The sequence below is a fragment of the Oncorhynchus tshawytscha genome, linkage group LG05 (genome assembly GCF_018296145.1).
Source record: "Oncorhynchus tshawytscha isolate Ot180627B linkage group LG05, Otsh_v2.0, whole genome shotgun sequence".
In the NCBI taxonomy this organism is placed as follows: domain Eukaryota; kingdom Metazoa; phylum Chordata; class Actinopteri; order Salmoniformes; family Salmonidae; genus Oncorhynchus; species Oncorhynchus tshawytscha.
Genome location: NC_056433.1, coordinates 86,311,893 through 86,338,476, shown reverse-complemented (window position 1 = coordinate 86,338,476; position 26,584 = coordinate 86,311,893). Strand labels below are relative to the sequence as shown.

Sequence of the window (26,584 nt, the reverse complement as noted above, 5' to 3'; positions counted from 1 at the left end):
TGGTTCGTCTGAGGGCATAGCGGGATTTCTTATAAGCTTCCGGGTTAGAGTCCCACTCCTTGAAAGCGGCAGCTCTAGCCTTTAGCTCAGTGCGGATGTTGCCTGTAATCCATGGCTTCTGGATGGGGTATGTACGTACGGTCACTGTGGGGACGTCATCGATGCACTTATTGATGAAGCCAATGACTGATGTGGTGTACTCCCAAATGTTTGACACTCACAGGTAACACTACTACTACTGCTACTACTTCTGCTGCTGCTACTACTGCTGCTATTACCGCTTCTACTACTACTAATGCTACTACTACTACTTCTGCTGCTACTACCACTACTAATGCTACTACTACTACTACTGCTGCTACTACTACTACTACTACTACTACTACTACTACTACTTCTGCTGCTACTACCACTACTAATGCTACTACTACTACGACTGATGCTACTACTACTACTACTACTACTACTACTACTGCTACTAGTCTAGTACTACTGATACTACTATTACACAGTATATACTATATGCATCTGTAAAGGCTTCAGTATACCGAGATTGACATCAGTCCTGACAGGTACAAACATGCACAGGATATCACTGTTGTCCGCAGTTTGACACTCACAGGTAATGGCAGACTTCACCCACCCAGACGGGCATGCTCTTTGTTTCAGAGTAGAGGCGGGTACACGGGTGGGGCACTCGTTGGCAGACTGCAGTCGGGGTTGCGGCAGGACAAAGATAAACAGAGAGAACGGTATTAAAACACGGAGAATCTTTGGACCAGAGGAAGCAACAAGGCTGTTAAATGTGAGATGAGGGACTGAGGAGAGAGGGCGGAGGAAGGGGGAGAGGAAGGTATGGAAGGAGGAAGAAGGGAGGCGGAGAGGAAGGTATTGAACAGAGCAATACTCAATCATTAGGCATCAATGCCAAAGGAACTGAATAATATTAAGAAATGCTATAGATGGAAGGAAAGTAGTGTGGAAACCTACCGTAAAAACAATTAGGCAACAACCAATTCAATCCCTTTTAGACAACTTCCTGGACAAAACGTTCCACTGTAATATTGAAGGTGTAAACTTGTCAGTAAAAAACTTAACAGTATATTTGACCCTCTCAGCTTCCCTATCAAAAAATAACTAAATTCACACAGATAACTGAAGAAAATTCACAACAATGACAAATGGTTTGATGAAGAATGCAAAAACCTAAGAAAGAAATTGAGAAACCTGTCCAACCAAAAACATTGAGACCCAGAACACCTGAGCATACGCCTTCACTATGGTGAATCTCTAAAACAAAACTACGGACAAAGAAGGAGCAACACGTCAGAAATCAGCTCAATGTAACTGAAGAATCCGTAGACTCTAACCACTTCTGGGTAAATTGGAAAACACTAAACAAACAACACAAATAATTATCTATCCAAAACAGAGATGTATGGATAACCCACTTCTCCAATACTTGTATGTATGGATAACCCACTTCTCCAATACTTTTATGTATGGATAACCCACTTCTCCAATACTTTTATGTATGGATAACCCACTTCTCCAATACTTGTATGTATGGATAACCCACTTCTCCAATACTTTTGGCTCTATAACAAAGAACAAAGAGCAAAAAAATATATACATGATCAAAATACAAATCTTTGAATCAACTATTAAAGAGGACCAGAACCCACTGGATTCTCCAATTACCTTGAATGAACTACAGGACAAACTACAAACCCTTCAACCCAAAAAGGCCTGTAGGGTTGATGATATCCTCAATGAAATGATAAAATATACAGACCACAAATTCCAATTGGCTATACTTAAACTCTTTAACATCATCCTCAGCTCTGGCATCTTCCCAAATATTTAGAACCAAGGACTGATCACCCCAAATTTGACCCCAATAACCACCGTGGGATATGTGTCAACAGCAACCTTGGGAAAATCCTCTGCATCATCATTAACAGCAGACTAGTTCATTTCCTCATTGAAAACAATGTACTGAGCAAATGTCAAATTGGCTTTTTACCAAATTACCGTATGACAGACCACGTAGTCACCCTGCACACCCTAATTGACACACAAACAAACCAAAACAAAGGCAAAGCTTTTGACTCCATTTGGATGAGAGTCTGCTATACAAATTATGGAAAGTGGTGTTGGGGGAAAAACCAGCACCTAGACCTTCTGCACAGATTCTGCCAGACCTGGGCCCTGACAGTAAATCTCAGTAAGACAAAAATAATGGTGTTCCAAAAAAGGTCCAGTCGCCAGGACCACAAATATAAATTCCATCTAAGCACCGTTGCCGTAGAGCACACAAAAAACTATACATACCTCGGCCTAAACGTCTGCTCACCAACCACGAATTCACGAAATGAGACAAACACCAAATTGAGACTCTGCATGCAGAATTCTGCAAAAATATTCCTCCGTGTACAACGTAAAATACCAAATAATACATGCAGAGCAGATTTAGGCCGATACCCACTAATTATCAAAAACCAGAAAAGAGACATTCTACAACCACCTAAAAGGAAGCGATTCCCAAACCTTCCATAACAAAGCCATCACCTACAGAGAGATGAACCTGGAGAAGAGTCCCCTAAGCAAGCAGGTCCTGGGGCTCTGTTCACAAACAGACCCCGTAGAGCCTCAGGACAGCAGCACAATTAGACCCAACCAAATCATGAGAAAACAGAAAGATAATTACTTGACACATTGGAAAGAATTAACAAAAAAACTAGAATACTGTTTGGCCCTAAACAGAATACACAATGGAAGAATACTTGACCACTGTGACTGACCCAAACTTAAGGAAAGCTTTGACTATGTACAGACTCAGTGATCAAAGACTTGCTACTGGCTCTCAAGAGAAGACAGGCTATGTGCAGACTCAGTGGGCATAGCCTTGCTATTGAGAAAGGCCGTTGTAGGCAGACATGGCTCTCAAGAGAAGACAGGCTATGTGCAGACTCAGTGGGCATAGCCTTGCTATTGAGAAAGGCCGTTGTAGGCAGACATGGCTCTCAAGAGAAGACAGGCTATGTGCAGACTCAGTGAGCATAGCCTTGCTATTGAGAAAGGCAGTTGTAGGCAGACATGGCTCTCAAGAGAAGACAGGCTATGTGCTCACTGCCCACAAAATGAAGTGGAAACTGAGCTGCAATTCCTAACCTCCTGCCCAACGTATGACCATATTAGAGACACATATTTCCCTCAGATTATACAGATCCACAAAGAATTCAAAAACAAACCCGATTTTGATAAACTCCCATATCTACTGGGTGAAATTCTAGTGTGACATCACCACAGCAAGATTTGTGACCTGTTGCCACGAGAAAAGGGCAACCAGTGAAGAACAAACACCATTGTAAATAAAACCCATATTTATGCTTATTTATTTCCCCTTGTGTACTTTAACTATTTGTACATCGTTACAACACTGTATATATATAATATGACATTTGTAATGTCTTTATTGTTTTGAAACTTCTGTATGTGTAATGTTTACTGTTCATTTTTATTGTTTATTTCACTTTTGTTTATTATCTACTTCACTTGATTTGGCAATGTTAACACATGTTTCCCATGCCAATAAAGCCTCTTGAATTGAATTGAATTGAGAGAGGACAGAGAGATATAGGACAGAAAGATCAGGAGGGAGAGAGAACAGAGCGATAGGGAGGGAAAGAGAGAACAGAGCGATAGGGAGGGAAAGAGAGAACAGAGCGATAGGGAGGAGAGAGAGAGAGATAAGGAGGGAGGGAGAGAACAGAGAGATAGAGAGGGAGGTAAGGAGAGTGAGGACAGAGAGGGAGGGAGAGAGAGAGTGAGGACAGAAATAAAGGGTTTTTGTCTGAGAGGAGAGAGATAGGGAGGGCGGTAGGGCGGTAGGGAGAGACAGGACAGAGAGATAGGGAGGGCGGTAGGGAGAGACAGGACAGAGAGATAGGGAGGGCGGTAGGGAGAGACAGGACAGAGAGATAGGGAGGGCGGTAGGGAGAGACAGGACAGAGTAATAGGGAGGGCGGTAGGGAGAGACAGGACAGAGAGATAGGGAGGGTGGTAGGGAGAGACAGAACAGAGAGATAGGGAGGGCGGTTGGGAGAGACAGAACAGAGAGATAGGGAGGGCGGTAGGGAGAGACAGGACAGAGAGATAGGGAGGGCGGGAGGGAGAGAGTGAGGACAGAAAGAAAGGGTTTTTGTCTGAGAGGAGAGAGAGGGAGGGGGGGGAGGACAGAGAGGAAGGGAGGGCGGTAGGGAGAGACAGGACAGAGAGAAAGGGTTTTTGTCTGAGAGGAGAGAAATAAGGGGGGGAGGACAGAGAGGAAGGGAGAGAGGGAGGAATTTGGCACTCCTCCCTGGTGATTGATGGTTTTAGGAAAGGAATGAGTCTGACTGAGGGTGTTTGGGGCATGAAATGCATTACAGAGAAAGGGGAGGGGAGGGGAGAGAGAAAGACATAAACTTACACAGCTCACACTGCCTGCCCTTGAACCCAGCTGCGCAATTGCAGATGTATGAGTCGCTCCCCTTCTCACACGTACCCCCGTTCAGGCAGGGCAGGCTCTGGCAGTCCCGGGACGACTCTGAAACACAGCATACTGTTGTCAGGACCCCAAGCAGAGAAAACCAGCAGCTCGGGTTTCACTAAGGCTGCATACGTCCCAAATGACACCCTATGCTCTTTATTGTCCACTACATTTGACCAGTACCCTACAGACAATTTCTGATGGATTCTCTGTCCTGCTGTAGAGAACCTACCAGGCCCCTCCTCTTCCTCCTTCCTCTCTAGTGCAAGGCCGATTTGATTAGTTGTCTCCTCCATCTTCTGGAACTGAATAGGAAGCTCAGGCTCTGCAAGGCAAAAAAAAGAAAAAAGGATGAACTGTTTCTAAGGAGGTATTGAGTGAGATATATTGACACTTCACAAAGTTCTTACTTGTGTCAGGGTCACACCATCATCACTGTTAAATAGGCTGTTTTGCATTATGATATATGGGGGTTATGATACCACTTACTAGTGCGGTGTCTGATGACCTTTCTGGGCAGGCTCGTGAACTTAGCTGTTATCCTCCCCCTTCCATCAATCAGTTCTGTGTATCTGGAAGAGAACAAATGATGGCCGAAGCTTTTAGAGAGACAAGATAGATAGAACCTGAGAGAACCAACCTTGTCTAGTTAGCATTAAATAGTCCGTTTCCAACTTAGCAGTGTAAGAACAATTTCTACAATATGTGCGCAACACTGCTCTCTAGTGTCTCATAGACTTGATAACTTAAACCCCTACAGCCAATCTCTGTCACTCACTCACTCACTCACTCACTCACTCACTCACTCACTCACTCACTCACTCACTCACTCACTCACTCACTCACTCACTCACTCACTCACTCACTCACTCACTCACTCACTCACTCACCTGGGCATCTCTTCAGAGTGCTCTCTCCCTCCAGTCACCCCCTGGTCGTGAGGTTCAGACGGAGCTAGAGTATGACTCACAGGGGTTCCCCCGACAGACGGTCTCTCCCTCGTCCTCCCTCCCCGTCGCTCCTCCATCGGTACTGGTCCAGGTAGAGTTAAAATTAGTTGCATAGGAAGTGTTAAAAGGAAAGCTTTTCAGACTGAAACAGACAAAACGATAGTCCTAGCACGGTAGAAGTCTCATTCTGGGCTCTAAGCAGAAGTCCCCGGAGCATTACAATGTGAAATCTCAAGAGTTAGTGTATGTTAGAGCTGTAGCCTATAGAACAGTCTGGAAGCAGAGCACTCACATGTGGTGAAGGCCAGGTGTTGTGGTACACTGTGAATCTGTTCCTGTCCTGTGTTCCTAACAGCCATGAGGACTAGGTGGTAGTGTTGTCCTGGGGAAAGCTCTCTTAGGGTATATGTTCGCAGCTTCCCATTGGGTAGGAAGCGACTCCGGGTGCTCAGGCCTCGCGTCACATTGACCACGAAGCCGTCTGGCAGGTTCCTGGGATGGGGATCCCACGTCACCAGGGCGGAGTTGGAAGTCACATGGGACAGAGACAGGTTCTGAGGGGGAGGGGTCCTAGAGGGAGGGAGGGGGGGGGCACAGAGAGGACAGTCTGTCTGTATGCTGATAGAAACAGTTGTGACTAGAGGTCCAACAGACCCCAAAATTCTTAAATCCGGGTCCAAAATTCAGACTTTTGTCTCGGATCGGGAACGGGTCTGACATAATTGCCACAGGTCTCGGGTATGTGCAATTAAAATGGATTTACCAGCTGGAGAGAGAGAGAGAGAGAGAGAGAGAGAGAGAGAGAGAGAGAGAGAGAGAGAGAGACAGAGAGAGAGAGAGAGAGAGAGAGAGAGAGAGAGAGAGAGAGAGAGAGAGAGAGAGAGAGAGAGAGAGAGAGAGAGAGAGAGAGAGACCAGCAGAGAGAGAGAGAGAGAGAGAGAGAGAGAGAGAGAGAGAGAGAGAGAGAGAGAGAGAGAGAGAGAGAGAGAGAGAGAGAGAGAGAGAGAGAGAGAGAGAGAGAGAGAGAGAGAGAGAGAGAGAGAGAGAGAGAGAGAGAGAGAGGAAGCCTTGGCCTTTTTCATAGAAGTAAAAAGGAAAGTTAGAGGAGAAAGAGGACAGTGAAAGGAAGACGACAAGGGGAACGTCCTCGAAGGACAAGTTTTAACATTGTAGTGGACAAAGATGAGCAGAACGTTGATGTGGCCAAATCGCTATTCAAGTTTGATGCAATTTTCTACCTTTTATTTATTTATTTTTCGTATATTTATTATAAATTGTTTATTCATTATTATTATTTAATAATCTACAACCAGTTCTTTAAATAGCCAAAAGTGTTTTGTTTAATTTTAGACATTTTCATTGCCTTTTTAAAAACATCTTCAGGATCGGTGGGGCTCCTGCGGGACGTTTGAGCTAATGTAGGCTAATGCGATTAGCATGAGGTTGTATTTTCTTCTACCAGATCTAATGTGTTATGTCCTCCTACATTAGTTTCCCATTCCCACGAACTTCAAAGTGTTTCCTTTCAAATGGTATCAGAAATATGCATATCCTTGCTTCAGGTCCTGAGCTACAGACAGTTAGATTTGAGTATGTCATTTTAGGTCCTGAGCTGCAGGCAGTTAGATTTGGGTATGTTATTTTAGGTCCTGAGCTACAGGCAGTTAGATTTGGGTATGTCATTTTAGGTCCAGAGCTACAGGCAGTTAGATTTGAGTATGTCATTTTAGGTCCTGAGCTACAGGAAGTTAGATTTGAGTATGTTATTTTAGGCGAAAATTGGAAAAAGGGTCCAATCCTTAAGAGGCTTTATTAACAAATGCGTAGTGAATTCCTCAGGGCGGGTTACTGCCAGGGACCTCACTGTATATGATATTATCACCCTACGTAGGTGCCGATATAATATGGATTGCGATTCTCACGATTCTATTCGTAGGTTGCATGTTCAGTCACAATATTGTTTTGAACGTTCATTATGGAGCATTATGGAGCATTATGGAGCATTCTACTCAATGCATCGTCAAGGAGCACTAATGAAGATTTCATCAAAAGTGGAAAACCTTTTGATGTAAAGTAAATTGGACGATATGATAATACTTGCAAAGTTGTATCCTACTAAATATTTGACTACTTTTGAATGTTATTGTATTTCCAGGCACTATAGTGTAATTTAGACTAAACAGTAGTTCGCCTCAGTCCAGAATGACTGGGCTTATCACCCCTTTAGGGCCCTACTACGGCGCTGGCGATAGAAGGCGGCCCGAGAACGTTCTATACAATGGCACGACGTGACAGTTGATCCTGATCGTGACAGTTGATCCTGATCGTGACAGTTGATCCTGATCTTGACAGTTGATCCTGACAGTTGATCCTGATCGTGACAGTTGATCCTGACAGTTGATCCTGATCGTGACAGTTGATCCTGATCGTGACAGTTGATCCTGATCGTGACAGTTGATCCTGATCGTGACAGTTGATCCTGATCGTGACAGTTGATCCTGATCTTGACAGTTAATCCTGATCCTGACAGTTGATCCTGATCCTGACAGTTGATCCTGATCGTGACAGTTGATCCTGATCCTGACAGTTGATCCTGATCCTGGCAGAACGACAGATTTTGTACCTTGTCAGCTCAGGGGTTTGAACTTGCAACCTTCCGGTTACTCTAACCACTAGGCCACCCTGCCGCCCCTCCACTCTAACCACTAGGCCACCCTGCCGCCCCTCCACTCTAACCACTAGGCCACCCTGCCGCCCCTCCACTCTAACCACTAGGCCACCCTGCCGCCCCTCCACTCTAACCACTAGGCCACCCTGCCGCCCCTCCACTCTAACCACTAGGCCACCCTGCCGCCCCTCCACTCTAACCACTAGGCCACCCTGCCGCCCCAGTTAATCCTGATCCTGCCAGTGCAGCATGGGGAAGTTTCCAGATGCTTAACAAATGCATAGCGAATTCCTGAGGTTCATTGAGTTTCTGCTTCTGTATTGCTTATGGCTGGTTATCTGTAAATTGTTGATTGAAAAAAAAGGGCTTTATAAAATACATGTTTGGATTGATTGACTGATTGATTGATTAATGTATGAGACATGTGATGACATACTGGTCCAGACTTGCAGCGGTCCAGCAGAGTGGCTGGTGGAGGGCGACTCGTCTGGTCTGATACCACTCTGAGTTAGAACGTCCACCGTGTACATCTGACCAGGGAGCAGAGAGCTGAAGGGGAGACACACAGAAACACACAGACAGAAATGCCAGTCATGCAACATGACAAAAAAACAAACTATTCTGCTCTGGTCTATGGATGTTTATCAGCGGTGGCTTCACAACGCCATCTACTGGATGAAATGTGTATTGCAGTGCAGACAGTGCCCTAGAACAGCGGTTCCCAACAAAGGGTATCCTGGGGGTATTGGGCCTACCCACAGGGGGTACTGGAGAAGACTCATGAGACCATAGGTTTACTGGTAAAATGCACATGAGAGGTTACTTCAGGGTTTACTCCGGGCAGAGCAAAATTCAATTGGTTGTACAGTAACTGAAAAAGGTTGAGAACCAATGGCATAGAAAGTAATATTAAGTGATAGTGATACAGTGGCACCCAGTGGACATAATCAGTATTGCAGGCTGTAAGTCAGTGGTTTTTCAACTTTTTGTTTGGTCACTACCTCCAAATACATCATGCTCTGCCCAGACTACCTCTTCATGGGCATTAGACCAGTAGGCCTATGATCTCACGAGTCTTTCCAAGTACCCCTGTGGATAGACTAAGTACTTTGAGAATCACTCAAATCTACTGCCAAACTAGTGACAATAATGTTGAATGGAGCAGAACCTGAAGGCATATTCCATTGTGCTGGTGTTGAGCAGAGCGGTGGCAACTCCACTACCGTCCCAGGAGACCAGGGAAAGGCGCACCTGGCTGACGGTAGCATGACGAGCAGCCTGAACCAGCCACCTCAGCCACACCTGGGAGGACGATACGTTGACTACCTGCAGCTGGTCCACCCGCCGTGGCCCTGACACACAGAGAGAGATACACAGGTCAGTATACACACACACATATGTGTAACTCTGTGTTGTCTGTTCACACTGCTATGCTTTATCTTGGCCAGGTCGCAGTTGTAAGTGAGAACTTGTTCTCAACTAGCCTACCTGGTTAAATAAAGGGGAATTTGTTTTATTTTTTATTTTTTTTAAAACACACATACACACACATACACACACAGGTCAGTTACTGTACTCACAGGTCAGTTACTGTACTCACAGGTCAGTTAATGCACACACACACACACACACACACACACACACACACACACACACACACACACACACACACACACATACACACACACAAAACAGTGAGATCGTCACTGTACTGAAGCATTCACAGTCCACTCACTGGTGCGTATGAGAGCAATGGCTGGCTGGCTGATATCGTTGCTGTTGGTGTTTCGTTTCACTGAGAACGTAGAGATGTTGTACAGCAGGCCAGGCACCAGGCCCTGCAGCTGATAGGTGGACTGCTTCTTGTCCAGGAAGTCAGTCTTCCTGGTTCCACTGCCACGGCCCGGGAGATCCAGAGGGGCGTAGGTCACAGCGAAGCCACTGACCTATCCATGGGGTTGCATGTTTGTTTTAGGACTGAAGCCCAGCAGAGATTTCTACACAATGCAGTCTCAATATGTGCTAATGAACATTTCGTCTGAAGTGCATTACTGTGGCTTGAAAACACGATTACAAGTTTCAAATATCGCCAGGTTGGCTTTCGAGGCAGTAGAGGCCTCTGTCCCCACTATCTAAGAGTGAGGGGAGAGCACCGACATTTTAGCTCGCTAACGTTAGCATTGCTAGCTATTTCTGAAAAACGTTGGTAGCTCACGACAACATTGCCATCGCTCTAAAGAAAAACTTGACGACAACATAATGATAACAACGTTATTTTCTACTCATTTGTCTACTTTAACAATATCATAATATTTCCAGGCCACTATAGTCTAATTGCGATGAAACAGTCATTAGCCCCCATTTCAGAAAGACGTCAATATGCTGCGGTATCTGTAGCATGGTGATGCAGTAACTATGGCATCGACGCGACAGAGTGATGGAGGTGCAAGCCCCATGAACAAGTGTTCAAGGTTTCAGGGTGCTTACTTGATGGCACCATATTCCCTATATATATAGTGCACTACTTATGACCAGAGGCCTAACACCCTATTCCCTATATAGTGCACTACTTTAGACCAGAGCCCTAACACCCTATTCCCTATATAGTGCACTACTTATGACCAGAGCCCTAACACCCTATTCCCTATATAGTGCACTACTTTAGACCAGAGCCCTAACACCCTATTCCCTATATAGTGCACTACTTTAGACCAGAGCCCTAACACCCTATTCCCTATATAGTGCACTACTTTAGACCAGAGCCCTAACACCCTATTGCCTATATAGTGCACTACTTTAGACCAGAGCCCTAACACCCTATTCCCTATATAGTGCACTACTTTAGACCAGAGCCCTAACACCCTATTCCCTATATAGTGCACTACTTATGACCAGAGCCCTAACACCCTATTCCCTATATAGTGCACTACTTATGACCAGAGCCCTATGGTACCCTATTCCCTATATAGTGCACTACTTTAGACCAGAGCCCTAACACCCTATTCCCTATATAGTGCACTACTTTAGACCAGAGACCTAACACCCTATTCCCTATATAGTGCACTACTTTAGACCAGAGCCCTAACACCCTATTCCCTATATAGTGCACTACTTATGACCAGAGCCCTAACACCCTATTCCCTATATAGTGCATTACTTTAGACCAGAGCCCTAACACCCTATTGCCTATATAGTGCACTACTTTAGACCAGAGCCCTAACACCCTATTCCCTATATAGTGCATTACTTTAGACCAGAGCCCTAACACCCTATTCCCTAAATAGTGCATTACTTTAGACCAGAGCCCTAACACCCTATTGCCTATATAGTGCACTACTTTAGACCAGAGCCCTAACACCCTATTCCCTATATAGTGCACTACTTTAGACCAGAGCCCTAACACCCTATTCCCTATATAATGCACTACTTTAGACCAGAGCCCTAACACCCTATTGCCTATATACTACTTTAGACCAGAGCCCTAACACCCTATTGCCTATATAGTGCTACTTTAGACCAGAGCCCTAACACCCTATTCCCTATATAGTGCACTACTTTAGACCAGAGCCCTAACACCCTATTCCCTATATAGTGCACTACTTATGACCAGAGCCCTATGGCACCCTATTCCCTATATAGTGCACTACTTTAGACCAGAGCCCTAACACCCTATTCCCTATATAGTGCATTACTTTAGACCAGAGACCTAACACCCTATTGCCTATATAGTGCACTACTTTAGACCAGAGCCCTAACACCCTATTCCCTATATAGTGCACTACTTTAGACCAGAGGCCTAACACCCTATTCCCTATATAGTGCACTACTTTAGACCAGAGCCCTAACACCCTATTCCCTATATAGTGCACTACTTTAGACCAGAGCCCTAACACCCTATTGCCTATATAGTGCACTACTTATGACCAGAGCCCTATGGCACCCTATTCCCTATATAGTGCACTACTTTAGACCAGAGCCCTAACACCCTATTCCCTACATAGTGCACTACTTTAGACCAGAGCCCTAACACCCTATTCCCTATATAGTGCATTACTTTAGACCAGAGCCCTAACACCCTATTGCCTATATAGTGCACTACTTTAGACCAGAGCCCTAACACCCTATTCCCTATATAGTGCATTACTTTAGACCAGAGCCCTAACACCCTATTGCCTATATAGTGCACTACTTTAGACCAGAGCCCTAACACCCTATTCCCTATATAGTGCACTAGTTTAGACCAGAGGACTAACACCCTATTCCCTATATAGTGCACTACTTTAGACCAGAGCCCTAACACCCTATTCCCTATATAGTGCACTACTTATGACCAGAGCCCTATGGCACCCTATTCCCTATATTGCCTACTTATAGTGACCAGACCAGGCCTACACACCCTATTCCCTATATAGTGCACTACTTTAGACCAGAGCCCTAACACCCTATTCCCTATATAGTGCACTACTTTAGACCAGAGCCCTAACACCCTATTCCCTATATAGTGCACTACTTTAGAGCCCCAGAGCCCTAACACCCTATTCCCTATATAGTGCACTACTTTAGAGACCAGAGCCCTAACACCCTATTGCCTATATAGTGCACTACTTTAGACCAGAGCCCTAACACCCTATTCCCTATATAGTGCACTACTTATGACCAGAGCCCTATGGCACCCTATTCCCTATATAGTGCACTACTTATGACCAGAGCCCTATGGCACCCTATTCCCTATATAGTGCACTACTTTAGACCAGAGCCCTAACACCCTATTCCCTATATAGTGCATTACTTTAGACCAGAGCCCTAACACCCTATTCCCTATATAGTGCACTACTTTAGACCAGAGCCCTAACACCCTATTGCCTATATAGTGCACTACTTTAGACCAGAGCCCTAACACCCTATTCCCTATATAGTGCACTACTTTAGACCAGAGCCCTAACACCCTATTGCCTATATAGTGCACTACTTTAGACAAGAGCCCTAACACCCTTTTGCCTATATAGTGCACTACTCATGACCAGAGCCCTAACACCCTATTCCCTATATAGTGCACTACTCATGACCAGAGCCCTAACACCCTATTCCCTCTATAGTGCACTACTTTAGACAAGAGCCCTAACACCCTATTCCCTATATAGTGCACTACTCATGACCAGAGCCCTAACACCCTATTGCCTATATAGTGCACTACTTTAGACAAGAGCCCTAACACCCTTTTGCCTATATAGTGCACTACTCATGACCAGAGCCCTAACACCCTATTCCCTATATAGTGCACTACTCATGACCAGAGCCTTAACACCCTATTGCCTATATAGTGCACTACTCATGACCAGAGCCATAACACCCTATTCCCTCTATAGTGCACTACTTTAGACCAGAGCCCTAACACCCTATTCCCTATATAGTGCACTACTCATGACCAGAGCCCTAACACCCTATTCCCTATATAGTGCACTACTCATGACCAGAGCCCTAACACCCTATTCCCTCTATAGTGCACTACTTTAGACAAGAGCCCTAACACCCTATTCCCTATATAGTGCACTACTCATGACCAGAGCCCTAACACCCTATTCCCTATATAGTGCACTACTCATGACCAGAGCCCTAACACCCTATTCCCTCTATAGTGCACTACTTTAGACAAGAGCCCTAACACCCTATTCCCTATATAGTGATGACCAGAGCCCTAACACCCTATTCCCTATATAGTGCACTACTCATGACCAGAGCCCTAACACCCTATTCCCTATATAGTGCACTACTCATGACCAGAGCCCTAACACCCTATTCCCTATATAGTGCACTACTCATGACCAGAGCCCTAACACCCTATTCCCTCTATAGTGCACTACTTTAGCACTAAGACAAGAGCCCTAACACCCTATTCCCTATATAGTGCACTACTCATGACCAGAGCCCTAACACCCTATTCCCTATATAGTGCACTACTCATGACCAGAGCCCTAACACCCTATTCCCTATATAGTGCACTACTTTCATGACCAGAGCCCTAACACCCTATTCCCTATATAGTGCACTACTCATGACCAGAGCCATAACACCCTATTCCCTATATAGTGCACTACTTTAGACCAGAGCCCTAACACCCTATTCCCTATATAGTGTACTACTTTAGACCAGAGCCCTAACACCCTATTCCCTATATAGTGCACTACTTTAGACCAGAGCCCTAACACCCTATTCCCTATATAGTGCACTACTTTAGACCAGAGCCTCTGAGGGTTACTACAAATAAGGATCAATGAGTCAGCTGACTTTTGTTGTTGTTGTTGTTGTTGTTGTTGTTGTTGTTGTTGTTGTTGCTAAAGATAAGCACCATGAAATGGGCGATGGTGTAATGAATTGTTTGGCAAGGTAATCTGTCTAACTCATTGATCTAGCTGTGTAATATACCCCTCTTGTGAAAGAGGTCTTCTGACCACAATGGGTTAAATAAAAAAATGTATGAATTAAACTGACCAGGCTCTGAGAGGAGGGGTCCGGCAGGTCCCAGCGCAGCTCCACCTCATCCTCCTCCACCCGTAGTACATGCAGACCAGAGGGAGGCAACAGGTCTGGGAACAGTGATAAAAATAGCATTGGTTATTTCTACCACAAAGAATAGACTTGGTATTGATTAATTGATACATTTATTTGAATTTAATTTTAATTTATTTATTTCTTGAATGATACCCCAATAAGATAATTGATAGTCGTTAGGATAGCTGAACGTGATTGACTCTCACCTCTCTCACAGTCCTTGCCTGTGTGACCCACTTTGCAAGTACAGCTGTAGTTCCCTTTCCTGTCGCTCTGGCAGAGGCCTCTGTTCCCACACGGCTGCAGTACACAGGGATTCTCCACTAGGGGGAGTCAGAGACCATCTGTCACCATGATGTGCTATTCTGTTACCACCACCACCACCACAGTAGAAGAGACTGCATCCAAAATGGCACCACAGGAGGTTGGTGGCACCATAATTGGGGAGGACGAGCTCGTGGTAATGGCTGGAGCAGAATAGGTGGAATGGTATCAAATACATGGAACACCTGGTTTCCATGGTTTCCATGGTTTCCATGTGTTTGACGCCGTTCCATTCACTCCGTCCCAGCCATTATTATGAGCCGTCCTCCCCTCAGCAGCCGCCACTGAATGGCACCCTATTCCCTACATAGGGCCCTGGTCAAAAGTAGTGCACTATAGAGGGAATAGGGTGCCATTTCAGACTCGACCGGTATAGCTCTACTCACATGACTGGCAGCGGTCTCCCAAGAACCCTTCTTTACACACACACAGGTAGTTGTTCCTGGAGCCCCGACACACACCGCCATTCAAACAGGGGCTGGACTCACATCTGTCCTGCTCTGGAGACACAACACACTCAGAGACAGGAAGGATACAAATGGAATACAGCTGGAGGGAAACAGCTGGAGGAATACAACTGGAATACAGCTGGAGGGAAACAGCTGGAGGGATACAGCTGGAATACAGCTGGAGGGAAAACAGCTGGAGGGATACAGCTGGAATACAGCTGGAGGGAAACAGCTGGAGGGATACAACTGGAATACAGCTGGAGGGAAACAGCTGGAATACAGCTGGAGGGATACAACTGGAGGGATACAACTGGAATACAGCTGGAGGGATACAACTGGAATACAGCTGGAGGGATACAACTGGAATACAGCTGGAGCTGGAAACAGCTGGAGGGATACAGCTGGAGGGAAAACAGCTGGAGGGATACAACTGGAATACAGCTGGAGGGATACAACTGGAATACAGCTGGATACAACTGGAATACAGCTGGAGGGGGATACAGCTGGAATACAGCTGGAGGGATACAACTGGAGGGATACAACTGGAATACAGCTGGAGGGATACAACTGGAATACAGCTGGAGGGATACAACTGGAATACAGCTGGAGGGAAACAGCTGGAGGGATACAGCTGGAGGAGCTGGAATACAGCTGGAATACAGGGATACAACTGGAATACAGCTGGAGGGATACAACTGGAGGATACAGCTGGAGGGATACAGCTGGAGGGATACAGCTGGAATACAGCTGGAGGGATACAGCTGGAGGGATACAGCTGGAATACAGCTGGAGGGATACAACTGGAATACAGCTGGAGGGATACAGCTGGAATACAGCTGGAGGGATACAACTGGAGGGATACAACTGGAGGGATACAGCTGGAGGGATACAACTGGAGGGATACAACTGGAATACAGCTGGAGGGATACAACTGGAGGAATACAGCTGGAATACAGCTGGAGGGATACAACAGGAATACAGCTGGAGGGATACAACAGGAATACAGCTGGAGGGATACAACTGGAATACAGCTGGAGGGATACAGCTGGAATACAGCTGGAGGGATACAGCTGGAGGGATACAACTGGAGGGATACAACTGGAATACAGCTGGAGGGATACAACTGGAGGGATACAACTGGAGGGATACAACTGGAATACAGCTGGAGGGATACAGCTGGAGGGATACAACTGGAGGGATACAGCTGGAGGGATACAGCTGGAGGGATACAACTGGAGGGATACCACTGGAGGGATACAACTGGCAGCTGGGGATACAACTGGAATACAACTGGAGGGATACAACTGGAGGCATACAACTGGAATACAATTGGAGGGATACAACTGGAGGGATAGAACTGGAGGGATACAACTGGAATACAGCTGGAGGTATACAACTGGAGGGATACAACTAGAATACAGCTGGAGGGATACAACTGGAATACAGCTGGAGGGATACAACTGGAGGGATACAACTGGAATACAACTGGAGGGATACAACTGGAGGGATACAACTGGAGGGATACAACTGGAGGGATACAACTGGAATACAGCTGGAGGGATACAACTGGAGGGATACAACTGGAGGGATAGAACTGGAGGGATACAACTGGAATACAGCTGGAGGGATACAACTGGAGGGATACAACTGGAGGGATACAACTGGAATACAGCTGGAGGGATACAACTGGAAGGATACAACTGGAATACAACTGGAGGGTTACAACTGGAGGGATACAGCTGGAATACAACTGGAGGGATACAACTGGAGGGATACAACTGGAATACAACTGGAGGGATACAACTGGAGGGATACAACTGGAGGGATACAACAGGAATACAGCTGGAGGGATACAACTGGAATACAGCTGGAGGGATACAACTGGAGGGATACAACTGGAATACAGCTGGAGGGATACAGCTGGAGGGATACAACTGGAGGGATACAACTGGAGGGATACAACTGGAGGGATACAACTGGAATACAGCTGGAGGGATACAACTGGAGGGATACAACTGGAGGGATACAGCTGGAGGGATACAGCTGGAGGGATACAGCTGGAGGGATACAACTGGAGGGATACAACTGGAGGGATACAACTGGAGGGATACAACTGGAGGGATACAACTGGAGGGATACAACTGGAATACAGCTGGATGGATACAGCTGGAGGGATACAACTGGAATACAACTGGAGGGATACAACTGGAGGGATACAACTAGAATACAGCTGGAGGGATACAACTGGAGGGATACAACTGGAGGGATACAACTGGAGTGATACAACTGGAACTGGAGGATACACACTGGAGGGATACAACTGGAGGGATACAACTGGAGGGATACAACTGGAGGGATACAACTGGAGGGATACAACTGGAATACACCTGGAGGGGTACAGCTGGAGGGATACAGCTGGAATACAGCTGGAGGGATACAACTGGAAAACAGCTAGAGGGATACAGCTGGAGGGATACAACTGGAATACAGCTGGAGGGATACATGATACATATGGCCCCTAGACAGAGTGAACGTTGTACCTATCTCACAGTCTTGTCCTTTGAAGCCGTGTTGGCAATGGCAGTAGTAGGAACCTGGCTGGTCCTCACATGTTCCTCCGTGTTTACAAGGCCCTGACAGACACTCATCCATATCTGAGAGGAAAACACGCACACACTTATGAACATACACACGTATGCACACCTACGCAAGCATGCACAGACACACACACAGGGTTGGGTAGGTTACTGTCTAAATGTAATCGGTTACAGCTGCTGGTTAACCTGTCCAAAAATAACAGTAACATCACTTTTGGATTACCCCCATAGTCAGTAATGTAATCTGATTACTTTCCTCTTAAGAGGTAACGTAACTGATTAAAGTTAGTTTTTTTTTGTAATCGGATTACATTTAACTGATTCCTCCCCGACAGACAGACAGACAGACAGACAGACAGACAGACAGACAGACAGACAGACAGACAGGCAGACAGACAGACACATGTTTAATGGAACATACAGGGCACGTGTAATGCTGACTATCAGCTTTGAGAGATGTAGTCTACCTGCAGTAAACCTGTAGGTACAGAAATAGTATGGAGGTGAAACCTGTAGGTACAGAAGTAGTACAGAGGTGAAACCTGTAGGTACAGAAGTAGTATAGAGGTGAAACCTGTAGGTACAGAAGTACTATAGACGTTAAACCTGTAGGTACAGAAGCAGTATACAGGTGAAATCTACTTGTCTGACAGCGGTTTCTACTGAAACTACACTCACACAGGTAGGCTGCCATCCTGTTCCTACATGTTCCTCCGTTCAGACAGGGCTGGGACAAACTAATAATGATTACATAATTAAAGTGGCCTCTGCAACGTGTATCAGAGGTCAGAACATAGAGATTGTAGAGGAATACATAGTATGTAACTGTTCTGAAAGTTGTATTGTCATGTTGTTCTGTATTTAAACACCACTTTAAATGTGTACATGACTCTGTAACAACATTTCCCCCATGGGGACAATACAGTCAGTAAACTAAAGCAAACACTCGCTGATCTCTACATAAACAAACAAACATTTGAGAACACTAAACCAAACAGGCCTGTGTGAGATTAAGAAATGAGTCTCAAATGGAACCCTATTCCCTATATAGTGCACTACTTTAGACCAGAGCCCTATGGAACACTATTCCCTATATAGTGCACTACTTTAGACCAGAGCCCTATAGCACCCTATTCTCTATATAGTGCACTACTTTAGACCAGAGCCCTATTCCCTATATAGTGCACTACTTTAGACCAGAGCCCTATTCCCTATTTAGTGCACTACTTTTGACCAGGGCCCATTGGACTTTACTAAATCAAAAAAGTAAAAGAATGGAATTAAGAAATATATAAATATTAGGACGAGCAATGTTGGAGTGGCATTGACTAAAATACAGGTGAATAGAATACAGTATATACATATGAGATGAGTAAAGCAGTATGTAAACATTATTAATGTGAATGGTGTTCCATTATTAGAGTGACCAGTGTTCCATTATTAGAGTGGCCAGTGTTCCATTATTAGAGTGGCCAGTGTTCCATTATTAGAGTGGCCAGTGTTCCATTATTAGAGTGGCCAGTGTTCCATTATTAGAGTGGCCAGTGTTCCATTATTAGAGTGGCCAGTGTTCCATTATTAGAGTGGCCAGTGTTCCATTATTAGAGTGGCCAGTGTTCCATCATTAGAGTGACCAGTGTTCCATTATTAGAGTGGCCAGTGTTCCATTATTAGAGTGGCCAGTGTTCCATTATTAGAGTGACCAGTGATTCCATTATTAGAGTGGCCAGTGTTCCATTATTAGAGTGACCAGTGTTCCATTATTAGAGTGGCCAGTGTTCCATTATTAGAGTGACCAGTGATTCCATTATTAGAGTGGCCAGTGTTCCATTATTAGAGTGGCCAGTGTTCCATTATTAGAGTGGCCAGTGTTCCATTATTAGAGTGGCCAGTGTTCCATTATTAGAGTGGCCAGTGTTCCATTATTAGAGTGACCAGTGTTCCATTATTAGAGTGGCCAGTGTTCCATTATTAGAGTGGCCAGTATTCCATTATTAAAGTGACCAGTGATTCCATTATTAGAGTGACCAGTGATTCCATGTTTATGTATATAGGGCAGCAGCATCTAAGGTGCAGGGTTGAGTAACCGGATGGTGGCCAGCTAGTGATGGCTGTTTAACAGGCTGATGGCCTTGAGATTGAAAAACAGCTTCAGTCTCTAGGTCCCAGCTTTGAGGCACCTGTACTGACCTCGCCTTCTGATTGATAATGGGGTGAACAGGCCGTGGCTCGGGTGTTTGATGTCCTTGATGATCTTTTTGGCCTTCCCTTGACATCGGGTGCTGTTGGTATCCTGGAGGGCAGGTAGTGTGCCCCCAGGGATGTGTACCACCCTGGGGAGAGCCTTGCAGTTGCGGGCGGTGCAGTTGCCGTACCAGGAGGTGATACAGTCCAACAGGATGCTCTCGATGGTGCATCTGTAAAAGTTTGTGAGGGTCTTAGAGGCGCTGTTGCTCCTTCTTCACCACACTGTTTGTATGGGTGGACCATTTCAGATTGTCAGTGATGTGTACGCCGACGGGATAGGGCAGTGTGCAGTGCGATGGCAATTGCATCGTCTGTGGATCTATTGGGGCGATAAGCACACTAAGTTGGTTTAGGGTGTCATGTAAGGTAGAGGTGATATGATCCTTAACTAGCCTCTCAAAGCACGATGATGACAGAAGTGAGTGGTACGGGGCGATAGTCATTTAGTTCAGTTACCTTTGCTTTTTTGGGTACAGGAACAATGGTGGACATCTTGAAGCAAGTGGGGACAGCAGACTGGGATAGGGAGAGATTGAATATGTCCGTAAAAACTCCAGCCAGCTGGTCTGCGCATGCTCTGAGGACGCGGCTGGGCCAACAGCCTTGTGAGGGTTAACATACTTAAATGTCTTACTCACGTTAGCCACGGAGAACGAGAGCCCACAGTTCTTGGGAGCTTGCCGCGTTGGTGGCACTGTGGTATCCTCAAAACCGGCAAAGAAGGTGTTTAGCTTGTCTGGGAGCAAGACGTCGGTGTCCGCGACATGGCTGGTTTTCCCTTTGTAATCAGTGATTGTCTGTAGACCCGGCCACATACGTCTCATGGTGCCGTTGATTTGCCACTCCACTTTGTCTCTGTACTGACGTTTAGCCTGTTTTCTTGCCTTACGGAGGGAATAACTACACTGTTTGTACTCATCCACATTCCCAGTCACCTTGTCATGATTAAATTCGGCATTTCGCTTTTTCAGTTTTGCGTGAATGCTGCCATCTATCCACGGTTTCTGGTTTGGGTTGGTTTTAATAGTCACCATGGGAACAACATCCCAACATCAGTCACTGGGTCCGTGTAAACGTCAATATTATTCTCAGAGGCTAGCCAGAACATATCCCAATCTGCACAATCAAAACAATCTTGAAGCATGGATTCCGATTGGTCAGACCAGCGTTAAATAAACCTTAGCATGGGTACTTCCTGTTTGAGTTTCTGCCTATAGGAAGGGAGGAGCAAAATGGAGTCTTAATCTCGAGGGCAGGGGAGGGCCTTGTAGGCGTGTTGAAAAGGCATGTCGAAAAGGTGAGTAGCAGTGATCTAGTGTTTTTGCTGAGCGAGTACTACAGTCAATGTGTTGACAGAACTTTGGGAGCATTTTCCTCAAATTTTCTTTGTTAAAATACCCAGCTACAATTAATGCGGCCTCAGGATATGTTGTTTCCAGTTTGGAAAAAGTCCAGTGTAGTTCCTTGTGGGCCGTCGTGGTATCGGCTTGAGGGGGAATATACACGACTGTGACTATAACAGAAGAGAATTCTCTCGGGAGGTTATACAGTCGGCATTTGATTGTGAGGTATTCTAGTTCAGGTGAATAAAAGACGTGAGTTTCTGTATGTTATTACAATCACACCATGAGTAGTTAATCATGATACATGCACCCCGCCTTTCTTTTTCCGGAGAGTTCTTTATTCCTGTCTGCGTGATGTACTGAGAACACAACTGGCCGTATGGACAGGGACAGTATATCCGGAAAGAGCCATAATTCCGTGAAACAGAGTATGTTACAGTCCCTGATGTCTCTCTGGAAGGAGATCCTCGGCCTGAGCTCGTCTACTTTATTATCCAGAGACGGAACATTTGCAAGTAATATACTCAGGAGCGATGGATGTTGTGCCTGCCTCCTGGACTATAAGTCTACTCTGAATACCTCTTCTCCACTGGCAGCGTCTTGGAGCAGCCTCTGGGATAAGTTCAACTGCCCTTGGGGGTACGAACAAAGGATACAATTCAGGAAAGTAGTATTCCTGGTTGTAATGCTGGTGAGTTACCGTCACTCTGATATACAAAAGTTATTTCCCGGCTGTATGTAATAACACAAAAAAACGTTCTGGGCTAATAATGTAAGAAATAATACACAAAAAAAAACAAAATACTGCAAAGTTTCTTAGGAGCTAGAAGTAGAGCTGCCATGTCTGTTGGCGCCATCTATGTATATAAAGTAGTCCACTATATAGGGAATAGGATGTATTTGGGACACAGCTTAGATTTCCCTCTAAAATATGATTGACAGCGAAACTGTCATAATTAAAACTGTCTTCCTCTGCCAATGCAATATCTGCCTTTCCCATTCAGCTCACCAAGTAACTGTTTATAAGCACCCGAATATATAAAAAGATGTACATATATATATATGTTTTTACTCCATTTTCTCCCCAATTGGGCTTGTCTCAATGCTGCAACTCCGGTACGGACTCGGGAGAGGCGAAAGTCGAGAGCCGTGCATCCTCTGAAACACAACCCAACCAAGCCGCACTGCTTCTTGACACAATTCCCATTTAACCCGGAAGCCAGCCGCACCAATGTGTCGGAAGGAACACAGTACACCTGGCGACATGTCAGCATGCACTGCGCCCGGCCAGCCACAGGAGTCGCTGCCGGCCAAACACTCCCCTAACCCGGACGACTTTGGGCCAATTGTGCGCCGCCCCATGGGTCTCCCAGTCGCGGCCGGCTGCGCCAGAGCCTGGACTCAAACCAGGATCTCTAGTGGCACAGCTAGCACTAAGATGCAGAGCCTTAGACCACTGAGACACTCTGGAGGCTGAAACCCCCGAATAGTTACAGTAAAGACTAATGAAGAACCCAGAAGACCACAGACAGACAGACAGACAGACAGACAGACAGACAGACAGACAGACCACTATGTTAGTAGTATTCATGACAGACAGACAGACAGACCGACAGACAGACAGACGTGCCATGTGGTGTGTTACTGCATACAGACCCTGGCAGACAGGGGGTTGGCTCCAGGCCCCCTGCCCCCCACAGATGCTCTGGGTGGCCCTGGGCATGGGGGTGTATCCTGGGTTGCACACGTACAGCGCCATGGAGCCTGGCGACGTAGAGGAGAACTGGAGCTCTGCATGCTTCACCTGCAGTGGGGGACCACAGTCCAGTTCTGGAAGACATAGAGACGTAACGGCACAGTTACAGCACAGTTACAGCAACGACACAGTTACAGCACAGTTACAACAATGACACAGTTACAGCAACGACACAGTTACAGCACAGTTACAACAACGACACAGTTACAACAACGACACAGTTACAACAACGACACAGTTACAACAACGACACAGTTACAACAACGACACAGTTACAGCACAGTTACAACAACGACACAGTTACAACAACGACACAGTTACAACAACGACACAGTTACAGCAACGACACAGTTACAGCACAGTTACAACAACGACACAGTTACAACAACGACACAGTTACAACAATGACACAGTTACAACAACGACACAGTTACAGCACAGTTACAACAACGACACAGTTACAACAACGACACAGTTACAACACAGTTACAGCACAGTTACAGCACAGTTACAACAACGACACAGTTACAACACAGTTACAGCACAGTTACAGCAATGACACAGTTACAACAACGACACAGTTACAACAATGACACAGTTACAACAACGACACAGTTACAACAACGACACAGTTACAACAACGACACAGTTACAGCACAGTTACAACAACGACACAGTTACAACAACGACACAGTTACAACACAGTTACAGCACAGTTACAACAACGACACAGTTACAGCACAGTTACAACAATGACACAGTTACAACAACGACACAGTTACAACAACGACACAGTTACAACAACGACACAGTTACAACAACGACACAGTTACAGCACAGTTACAACAACGACACAGTTACAACAACGACACAGTTACAACAACGACACAGTTACAACAACGACACAGTTACAACAACGACAGAGTTACAGCAGGGACACAGTTACAACAACGACACAGTTACAACAACGACACAGTTACAACACAGTTACAGCACAGTTACAACAACGACACAGTTACAGCACAGTTACAGCAACGACACAGTTACAACAACGACACAGTTACAACAACGACACAGTTACAACACAGTTACAGCAACGACACAGTTACAACAACGACACAGTTACAGCAACGACACAGTTACAACACAGTTACAGCAACGACACAGTTACAACACAGTTACAGCAACGACACAGTTACAGCACAGTTACAGCAACGACACAGTTACAGCAACGACACAGTTACAACACAGTCCACAGCTAACATAGACACACAGTTACAACACAGTCCACAGCTAACATAGACACACAGTTACAACACAGTCCATAGCTAACATATACACACAGTTACAACACAGTCCACAGCTAACATAGACACACAGTTACAACACAGTCCACAGCTAACATAGACACACAGTTACAACACAGTCCACAGCTAACATAGACACACAGTTACAACACAGTCCACAGCTAACATAGACACACAGTTACAACACAGTCCACAGCTAACATAGACACACAGTTACAACACAGTCCACAGCTAACATAGACACACAGTTACAACACAGTCCACAGCTAACATAGACACACAGTTACAACACAGTCCACAGCTAACATAGACACACAGTTACAACACAGTCCACAGCTAACATAGACACACAGTTACAACACAGTCCACAGCTAACATAGACACACAGTTACAACACAGTCCACAGCTAACATAGACACACAGTTACAACACAGTCCACAGCTAACATATACACACAGTTACAACACAGTCCACAGCTAACATAGACACACAGTTACAACACAGTCCACAGCTAACATAGACACACAGTTACAACACAGTCCACAGCTAACATAGACACACAGTTACAACACAGTCCAAAGCTAACATAGACACACAGTTACAACACAGTCCACAGCTAACATATACACACAGTTACAACACAGTCCACAGCTAACATAGACACACAGTTACAACACAGTCCACAGCTAACATAGACACACAGTTACAACACAGTCCACAGCTAACATATACACACAGTTACAACACAAACCACAGCTAACATAGACACACAGTTACAACACAGTCCACAGCTAACATAGACACACAGTTACAACACAGTCCACAGCTAACATAGACACACAGTTACAACACAGTCCACAGCTAACATAGACACACAGTTACAACACAGTCCACAGCTAACATAGACACACAGTTACAACACAGTCCACAGCTAACATAGACACACAGTTACAACACAGTCCACAGCTAACATAGACACACAGTTACAACACAGTCCACAGCTAACATAGACACACAGTTACAACACAGTCCACAGCTAACATAGACACACAGTTACAACACAGTCCACAGCTAACATAGACACACAGTTACAACACAGTCCATAGCTAACATATACACACAGTTACAACACAGTCCACAGCTAACATAGACACACAGTTACAACACAGTCCATAGCTAACATATACACACAGTTACAACACAGTCCACAGCTAACATATACACACAGTTACAACACAGTCCACAGCTAACATAGACACACAACAACAGCCACAACAACAATGAACTCTCAGAATGAAACAGTGGCAAGGTCAACCAATCACCGACTGACACCTAAACAAGAGGACGATCTACCCTCCACCACAATGGCAGAGTCATAGTTACAGAGATGTGACCTACTATAATGGCAGAGTCATAGTAACAGAGATGTGACCTACTATAATGGCAGAGTCATAGTAACAGAGATGTGACCTACTTCAATGACAGAGTCATAGTAACAGAGATGTGACCTACTTCAATGACAGAGTCATAGTAACAGAGATGTGACCTACCGCAATGACAGAGTCATAGTAACAGAGATGTGACCTACTATAATGACAGAGTCATAGTAACAGAGATGTGACCTACTATAATGGCAGAGTCATAGTAACAGAGATGTGACCTACTATAATGACAGAGTCATAGTAACAGAGATGTGACCTACTATAATGGCAGAGTCATAGTAACAGAGATGTGACCTACTATAATGGCAGAGTCATAGTAACAGAGATGTGACCTACTATAATGGCAGAGTCATAGTAACAGAGATGTGACCTACTATAATGGCAGAGTCATAGTAACAGAGATGTGACCTACTATAAT

The 26,584-nt window shown here is 45.3% G+C and overlaps 2 protein-coding genes across 3 annotated transcripts in view; both read right to left on the bottom strand.

The window, feature by feature from the left end:
* Positions 1-616: 616 nt before the first annotated feature.
* On the bottom strand, positions 617-6,013 carry LOC112238690 (sushi, nidogen and EGF-like domain-containing protein 1). Its single transcript, XM_042322607.1, has 6 exons — positions 5,777-6,013; positions 5,425-5,566; positions 5,024-5,106; positions 4,767-4,859; positions 4,475-4,591; positions 617-708 (listed from the first exon to the last, which is right to left on the bottom strand). The coding sequence occupies exons 1-6, from the start codon at positions 5,841-5,843 to the stop codon at positions 617-619; spliced, it is 594 nt and encodes a 197-aa protein (XP_042178541.1). The 5' UTR covers positions 5,844-6,013.
* LOC112240915 (sushi, nidogen and EGF-like domain-containing protein 1) overlaps positions 5,922-26,584 on the bottom strand; it is a 112,173-nt gene continuing 91,510 nt past the window's right edge. Inside the window, exons 16-24 of one of the 2 annotated variants that reach the window (XM_042322595.1) lie at positions 23,318-23,491; positions 18,015-18,128; positions 15,412-15,525; positions 14,908-15,024; positions 14,642-14,736; positions 9,888-10,098; positions 9,321-9,504; positions 8,589-8,701; positions 5,922-6,054 (exon numbers count right to left, since the gene is read on the bottom strand). In XM_042322595.1, the coding sequence (XP_042178529.1) occupies positions 6,017-6,054; positions 8,589-8,701; positions 9,321-9,504; positions 9,888-10,098; positions 14,642-14,736; positions 14,908-15,024; positions 15,412-15,525; positions 18,015-18,128; positions 23,318-23,491 (1,160 nt within the window). In that variant the 3' untranslated portion in view covers positions 5,922-6,016. Of the gene's footprint in view, positions 6,055-7,201; positions 8,027-8,588; positions 8,702-9,320; positions 9,505-9,887; positions 10,099-14,641; positions 14,737-14,907; positions 15,025-15,411; positions 15,526-18,014; positions 18,129-23,317; positions 23,492-26,584 lie in introns of those variants that run through there. The other variant, XM_042322594.1, reaches the window with a different exon arrangement.

Coding starts and splice junctions, on each gene's coding strand:
- LOC112238690 (XM_042322607.1), bottom strand. CDS start 5,843: ATGGCTGTTAGGAACACAGGACAGGAACAGATTCACAGTGTACCACAA. Junction 4,592..4,766: donor GGAGGAAGAGGAGGGGCCTG/GTAGGTTCTCTA, acceptor GCTGTGTTTCAG/AGTCGTCCCGGGACTGCCAG. Junction 709..4,474: donor GGGCAGGCAGTGTGAGCTGT/GTAAGTTTATGT, acceptor CCCCGACTGCAG/TCTGCCAACGAGTGCCCCAC.